Source organism: Cebus imitator, unplaced genomic scaffold (genome assembly GCF_001604975.1).
Source record: "Cebus imitator isolate Cc_AM_T3 unplaced genomic scaffold, Cebus_imitator-1.0 Scaffold41, whole genome shotgun sequence".
Classification (NCBI taxonomy): domain Eukaryota; kingdom Metazoa; phylum Chordata; class Mammalia; order Primates; family Cebidae; genus Cebus; species Cebus imitator.
In genome coordinates this window covers 983,087-991,144 of record NW_016107356.1, presented here as the reverse complement: position 1 = coordinate 991,144, position 8,058 = coordinate 983,087, and the positions used below count along the sequence as shown (strand labels likewise).

The 8,058-nt window shown below is 46.4% G+C and overlaps 1 protein-coding gene, 1 non-coding gene and 1 pseudogene across 2 annotated transcripts in view; 2 read left to right on the top strand and 1 right to left on the bottom strand.

Annotated features, from left to right (window-relative positions):
- The window catches only part of SMCHD1 (structural maintenance of chromosomes flexible hinge domain containing 1), a 141,609-nt gene extending 140,732 nt beyond the window's left edge, over positions 1–877 (bottom strand). Inside the window, exon 1 of the mRNA XM_017526068.2 lies at positions 313–877. Coding sequence (XP_017381557.1) covers positions 313–498 — 186 coding nt within the window. The 5' untranslated portion in view covers positions 499–877. The remainder of the gene's footprint in view (positions 1–312) is intronic.
- A 2,592-nt stretch (positions 878–3,469) lies between these two features.
- LOC119470807 lies at positions 3,470–4,188 on the top strand (annotated as a pseudogene).
- Positions 4,189–7,502: 3,314 nt separating this feature from the next.
- LOC119470830 lies at positions 7,503–7,609 on the top strand. Its single transcript, XR_005199798.1, has one exon. It is a non-coding gene; the product is annotated as a U6 spliceosomal RNA (small nuclear RNA).
- Positions 7,610–8,058: the final 449 nt, after the last annotated feature.

Here is an 8,058-nt window from a genome sequence, read left to right as displayed (position 1 = left end):
AGAGGGAGCACCGCAGACGCAGAGGGAGGACCGCGGAGGCAGAGGGAGGACCGCGGAGGCAGAGGGAGGACCGCGGAGGCAGAGGGAGGACCGCGAAGGAGCCGGCTTTGCATTCCGAGGCCAGGGCCAGGGCCCGCCCGAGGCGTCCAGCCACCAGGTCACAGGCATGGCGGGCACGGGGGAGGGAGAAGCCAAGGCTGCGGGACCAGGACCGGGTGACAGGTTTATTGCCCTTGGTGAGCAAGTTGGGTTTCTCGTCACCCTCCCATCCCCAAGTCTACCCGCGCATCCCTCCCTCGCCCCCTCGCGTACCTGACACACAGTGGCGCGGAATCCCGCGTAGTCCGAGCGCTCCCCGACCTGCAGAGGCCGGTCCCCGAGCTCAGACTCCTTTTCGCGCCGGTCAAACAAGTACACCGTTCTGTGGCCCACGCCTCCGCCATCCTCCACTGTCCCCACAGAGGCCCCGCCGGGCCCGCCGCCGTCCGCCGCTGCCATATTGGGGAGAAGGAGAAAAGACAGAGGCGCCGGCCGCCGCGGGGCTGAGGGCTGAGGTGCACGCTCCGCGCGGCGCCTTCAGCTCCAGCCCCCGGGCGGCTCGAGGGCTCGGCCCTGCGCTGTGCAGTCGCTCCTCGGCAATAGCGGCCGAGCCGCGGCAGGCGCAAGGATCACCCGGGAACCGATTCAAACGCGCTCCTGACCGTACACCACGTCACTTCCGCGGCCCGCCACTCCAGAGGAGAAGGGGACGCGCGGCGCGCTCCTCACCGGGCCCGGGTCTGGGCCCAGCGCCTATCGCCGCCCACGCGAGCCTCACGACGCGACCCGCGACCAGCGCCGCCGCCGAGACTGTGGCGCAGGACGAAGACGGGTGGCCGGTGGCGGCGAGGGGGCGGGGCGAATCCAGCAGGCCGCGCGGGCAGGGGCGGGGCTTCGCCGCGCGCGCGCGCCGGGCCCGCCTCCTCTGCCTCGCCGGAGTTGGAGGGAGGCTGAGTCCTTTCGGGCGCTTGCGCTCTGCGGGTTGTCTTCAGAGGCCGTGGCGGGAAAGGAAGGCTCGGCGGCTGCGGGGGAATGTCCCGAAGAGCTGTGTTCTCTTGGCAGAAAGGGCCCCGCTGCCTTCCCGCCTCGCCATGATCCCGACCGAGCCTTTAGGTGTCGAACTCGCAGCGCCGCACCGGCTCGCTGAGGGCTCCGCGGCTGGGTCGCGTGGGCGCGACGGCGGGAAGCTTCAGGTCCGCGGTACTCGCCGGGTAGAGTCCACCGAAGCGAGCACGTGGATCCTATGTCGAGAAAATAGGCGCTACAAGAGCCCTTTTTCCTCCTCGTTTCCTAGTGGTTCTGGGTGGGCTCCAGCGTGGGCCCCCGAGACAAAGCTGGGCCGTGGGATCGTTAGAAGGGCACTCTGTGACGTTCTCACGGCCCCTAGAGCGCCGGCGGGGGTCCTCGAGCGCCGACGGTATTCGGGGTGTGGGGGGTGACTCCAGCGCCCCAGTTTTCCCACCGTCTGCGCTTCGCGGTCTTCCACGTGCCTGTAAATTGTGAAAGAGCCCACGCCAGAGTTACTAGGGTTACAGTAGGTGTTCGCAAAATTCTTATGGCCTCATACGTTTTCAGCAAAAGCCTTTAATCATCATTACCGGGCGACGTTTCATTAACTATCCTTAGCGTGGGTAGGTAGTGCCCTAATTCAACAAATAAAATGCCATTGTTAGAGGACTGGGTTTACTCTACAGTTCTTAGAAATCGTGAATATTGTACACTTGAGAGTGATAGTTAAATTCAGAAAGCCAAAGGTAGCAGATAGAGAAGTTCTTAAAATCTCAAAAGTTTGGATAATAGTGCGTTTTCTATTTTACTAGTTTTGCTAAAACCTTATATGGACAAACTTACAAAGTTAATGTTACATTAGAAACCTACATTTGCTTGTTGATATAAGGATGTTTCAAGATTGTGGGGAATGTGTGTATAATTGGCTACACCTGTACTAGAGGTAGACACCAACTGGAACGAAATTGTGAAGGTGTGTTTGGGGAACATCAATTGTTTGACTGGAAGTGGGGAGAACGGAGCGGTAGCTGGTGGAAGAGAAAATTGGAAAGACATATATTGTGGCCAAATGCCGTTCATGTTCCCTAAGGTAGAGATGGAGGAGGAAGAAAAGACAGAAAAGTAACCCCCGATTCTAATGGGATTCCTTTCAAGCCTGATGTTTTATTTACCTTTCAAATTCATGTGACCGTTTCATACTCCTTTATGTAGCGGTGTTTGAGTTAAATGACTCAAGAAAAGCACAAATTGTTTTTCTAATTCTTAGTTAATGGGTAAGATGACTTGCCTCTCTACTTCAGCAAATTGAGATTAGAGCTGGAGGTTCATCATCAGATTTCCCATTTCTCTGTAATACCAATTATACACAACTCTTTTTGTTTGTTTGTTTTGCGAGGGAGTGTTACCCAGGCTGGATCAACGCAACCTCTGCCGCCCGCATTCAAGCGATTCTCCTGCCTCAGCCTCCGCAGCTGGGACTATAAGCGCCCGCCACCACGCCGGGCTAATTTTTGTATTTTTGGTACAGACGGGGTTTCTCCCTGTTGGCCAGGCTGGTCTTGAACTCCTGACCTCGGGATCTGCCCACCTCGGTCTCCCAAAGTGCTGGGATTACAGGCGTCAGCCACCAAGCTCGGCACAAACTCTTTCTTATCTTTAGAAGAGATTTCAGGATAATCTCTAAGTTTTTTTTTTAATGATGCCAGAGAAGTGTACTGCAGTATTATGGGCAGCTCTTGCTGGGAACGCTGTTGTCTATCTTGTTGAGAGGTCGAATCTGAATCAGTTTCTTAATGGCAGTATGGCATCACTTTTGTTCTCAGAATATCAAAAAAAATTTTTCATCTAAGAAAGATGATGAGTTTGTTTTTTAAATTTTCATCACAAGTAAATAAAAGCGTTTGAAATGGCCTAGTTCCTTAATTAGTTCTCTTCAATTGACTCCAAATTTGTATTTTCATAGCTGTCTTAGTATAGAGTAAAATATTTAAGTGGACTTGTATCAGTTATTTATTGCTACATAACAAATTTCTCCCAAACTTAGGGGCCCCTGAAGAGGCTCCTCATTCCCTTCCTCCTTGGATGTAGCTCAAGCTTGTGTCAGGCAGCACATGAGATGCCACAGACCCAAGCCAGGTGAAGCTCAGAGCTGGTGAACAATAGCTCTTCAAGTCTGCAATTAAAAATGGCTTCCAGTAAAACTATAGTCGTCCTTTGGTATCCTTGGGAAATTGGTTTCTGGGCCAGAACCCCCATGGATACCAAAATCCAAGGCTGCTCAAGTCCCTCATATAAAAGGGTGAAGCCTTTGCATACAACCTACACACATCCTCCTGCATACTTTAAATCATGTCTAGATTACTTATAATACCTAATACAATGTAAATGCTATGTAAGTAGTTGTTATACTGTATTGTTCTTTCATTTGTATTATTTTTGTTGTTTTATTGTGGTTTTAAAATATGTTCTATCCTCCAGTTGATAGAATCCAGTGATGGGGAACCAGAGGATACAAAGGGGCACTGTACACACACACACGCAAAGCGGGGTGGGAAGGGGCAAAAAACATAATAGAAAGGGTAAAAAAGTTGATGAAGCAGAGCCTGAGGATTTCGTGGTGGAAAAACTACTATGTCAAGGTGTAGTGAATGGGAAGGTGGAATATTCCCTGATGTGGAAAGGATTTACACTTGCTGATAATAATTGAGAGCCTGAATATAACTTAGATTTTCCCGAGTTAATTGAATTATTTCTTAATCCTCAAAAAACTGGTTAGGGAAAAGATAGTACAGAAAGAAAAATTTTATCTGATAATGAATCTGATGACAGCAAATGAAAGGAAAGGGATGCTACTGAGAAACCAGAAGACTTTGCCAGAAGCCTTGCTCCTAAGCAAAGAATTGGTGCCACAGACTGCAGTGAATAATTAATGTTTCTAATGGAATGGCAAGATTCAGATGAGGCCAACTTCGTGCTGGCAAAGAGGCAGTCATGAAGTGTCCTCAAATTGCATATTCTCTTTATGAAGAGAGAATAACTTGGCATTCCTGTTCAGAAGATGAAACTCAAAAATTGTTGCACTACAGTATACTGCCATTTAATGATATGATGTTTGTGTGTGTGTGTGTGTGTAAAACCTAGGTCTTGATTTTCTTATTAGTGTGAAATATTCCGTTTTTTAAAAAATAGAGACAGAGTCTCACTACGTTACCCAAACTTCTGGGCTCAAGTGATCCTCCTGCCTCGCCTTCCCAAAGTGCTAGGACTGTAGACATAAGCCACCCTGCCTGGCCAGCTGTTTTCTAATGAAATCTGTTTTCTACTTAAAATCAAGAGAGTTTTGGGGGTTTGTTTTGGGGATTTGTAGGATTTTTTCATCAATAGCACTGATTACTTTTGAACAAGTAGAAAAAAGCTTTCTATAGCTGCTTCCTTTACCAGAAAAGAATATTTGATTCCATGGTATATTATTTCCTCTGCGTTTTCTAAATGTTGGGAACATTTTCCATAATCATTACTCAATCATAACTTGTGTTTAATCTATAATGCCTAAGGCTATTCTGTTTTTTTGTGTGTGTGTGTGTGTGTATATGTAAATACATACTTACATAGTTGTTGTGTTTTTGTTTTTTACATGAACTAAGACAAAGATAGCATTTCACAATCATGGGTAAATTCAAGTCTTTTCTGGAATGCCATCATTTTAAGCAGCCCAAGAAATAGATTACCTCAAGTTACAATTTTTCCTAAAGCCACAATGTTTCAAATTAAATAATTTGTAATTAGTTGGCCAAGTTAAAAACAATGTAAACAATTTAGATTGAACAATTTAAAGAAGCCAAATCAGGACCTGGCAGAGTGGTTCAGGCCTGTAATCCCAGCACTTTGGGAGGCCAAGTGGGCAGATCACCTGAGGTCAGGATTTCAATACCAGCCTGACCAACATGGAGAAACCCCGTCTCTACTAAAAATACAAAATTAGCCGGGTGTGGTGGCTACTTGGGAGGCTGAGCAGGAGAATTGCTTGAATTGGGAGACCGAGGTTGCAGTGAGCCAAGATCGAGCCATTGCACTCCAGCCTGGGCAACAAAAGCAAAATTCTGTCTCAAAAAAAAAAAGGGCTGGGTGCGGTGGCTCACACCTCTAATCCCAGCACTTTGGGGGGCTGAGGCAGCTGATCACGAGGTCAGGAGTTTGAGACCTGCCTGGCTAACGTGGTGAAACCCTGTCTCTACTAAAAATACAAAGATTAGCCGGGTGTGGTGGCATGTGCCTGTAATCCCAGCTACTCAGGTGGCTGAGGCAGGTGAATTGCTTGAACCCAGAAGGTGGAGGTTGCAGTGAGCCAAGATCATGCCACTGCACTCCAGCCTGGGTGATAGAGTGAGTCTCCGTCTCAAAAACAAAAAAAGCCAAATCAGAATCCATAATGTCTATAGCTATAGTCATATAAATGCAACAGTTTATTTGCAAAACCTTCTAAAAGAAGAAATTTTATCACCAACAATCTCCCTACTCAGATGAGGCAACCAAACAGATACTGATGTGGCTTTTTTTTTTTTTTTTTTTGGAGACGGAGTTTCGCTCTTGTTACCCAGGCTGGAGTGCAATGGCGCGATCTCGGCTCACCGCAACCTCCGCCTCCTGGGTTCAAGCAATTCTCCTGCCTCAGCCTCCTGAGTAGCTGGGACTACAGGCATGCGCCACCATGCCCAGCTAATTTTTTTTGTATTTTTAGTAGAGACGGGGTTTCACCATGTTGACCAGGATGGTCTCGATCTCTTGACCTCGTGATCCACCCGCCTCGGCCTCCCAAAGTGCTGGGATTACAGGCTTGAGCCACCGCGCCCGGCCTTTTTTTTTTTTTTTGACAGAGTGTTGCTATGTTGCCAAGGCTGGTGTGCAGTGGTATAATTATAGCTCACTGCAGCCTTGAACTCCTGGGTTCAAGCAATCCTTCTGCCTCAGCCTCCCATGTAGCCAAGACTACAGACGTATGTCACCACACCCATCTAATTTTAAATTCTATTTATAGAGACAGGATCCTGCTTTCTTTTCCAAGCTGATCTTGAACTCTTGGCCTTCAGCAATCCTCCCACCTTAGCCGCCCAAAGTGCTGGGATTGCAGACATGAACCACCGCTCCCTGCCCAATACTGGTGTGTTTTAATTAGCCAAGCAAGGCTTAGCTAAGTGGGCATTTAAAGATTCCTTCTAAAGAGCCACTTCTTTACAAAAAGTTGAAATTCTTATGCTATATTGGCTAAAAAGTCATAATTCATAGAAGGTCTTTGTTCATGAAAATAAATCGATGGTTAGAGATGTTGCTGTTTAAGATCTGCTGGCATACATGGGTGAACAATTGCAGTGTAAACTCTTGATTTGCATGCTTTTCCTTTACCTCAACCCATTCATTAGGTGTAGGCTCAATCATTTCTGTATTTAGCTTACTGGTTCAGAAGAAGCCAGGAAAAACAATAACACTATAGTAATGTTACCCGAGTGTATACTGCTTACTTTCTTGTAGATACTGCTAAATAGCAATCAATAATTAGCTTTACATTTTTAAAAATAAATGACTTAGTGGCTTAAATAGGAATCATTTATTTGCTTGTGATTGACAATTTGGGCTAAGATCAGCTGAACAGATCTTCTGCTAGTCTTACTTGAAATCACTTAAACAGCTGCAGTCATCCGGTAGCTTCGCCAAGGCTGGATGACTCACAATGGCCTCACTCACATGGCTGGCAGGTAGCGAGGCTGTTGGTTGGAGCACCTCAATTTTCCTCTAGTAGGCATCTCTAATAGCAGTGCTTGGGTTCTTACTTGATTGTCACAGTCTTCCAAAAGAAAAGGCTCCAGTGTGCAAGTGCTTATGGAAACTCTGCTTACATCACATTTTTATTTTTATTTTTGAGATAGAGTCTTACTCTTTTACCCAGGCTGGAATGCTGATCCTGATCTTGGCTCACTGGAGTCCCTGTTCCCCGCGTTCAAATGATTCTTTTACCTCAGTCTCCTGAGCAGCTAAGACTATAGGTGTGCACCACCATGACGGGCTAATTTTTGTGCTTTCAGTAGAGATGAGGTTTCACCATGTTGGCCAAACTGGTCTTCCAACTCCTGACCTCAAGTGAACTACCCACCTTGGCCTCCCAAAATACTGGGATTACAGGTATAAGCCACCACACTCGACCTGCATCACATTTTCTAATGTCCCACTGGCCAAAGCTAGTGGTGTGGCCAAGCCCCTTAGTGGTTCACTCGAAATAGAGGTAGAGTTACAAAAATCTTGATATGGAGAATAGCACTGTATCTGTATATTGAGATGAGACCAGTTTGAAAAAATATTGCAGATCTATGGTAGTTGGCAAAAAGAAGGAAAACAAAAAAGCAGTCCTGTTAGGATTTGCTGATGAGATTAAATTTCCCCAAAATAAAAATACCTAGAAAGTTGTGCTTGCTTTGGCAGCACATAAACTAAAATGGAAATGATACAAAGAAGATTACCATGGCCGCTGCACTAGGATGACACGTAAACTTGTGAAGCATTCCGTATTATAAAAAAATAAAAATACCTAGAAAATAAAGGGCAGGGAAAATGATTTTTGGGAGTTATTTTTTATTTTGCCCATTTGTGGGAAATTCTACAGGATGAAAGAGATTTTTTTAATACCTCTATTCTCTGAAATTTATTTTTATTGTTTCTGAAGAGATAAGGACAATTTTAGTGACATGAATTCAGGTTTTGCCAGTTAAAATACTTTCTGTAATATAATTTGTGACTTTGAGCCCCAAATCTACCAAACTGGTAGAGAACATTTTGGAGTTCCTTCATTCACAGTTTTTGTTTGTTTATTTTTGTTTTTGAGACAGGGTCTCACTCTGTCTCTCAGGCTAGAGCGCAGTGTCACGATCTCAGCTTACTGCAGCCTCTACCTCCTGGACTCAAACCATCCTCCCACTTCAGCCTCCTAAGTAGCTGGGACTGCAGTCACGCACCACCATGCCT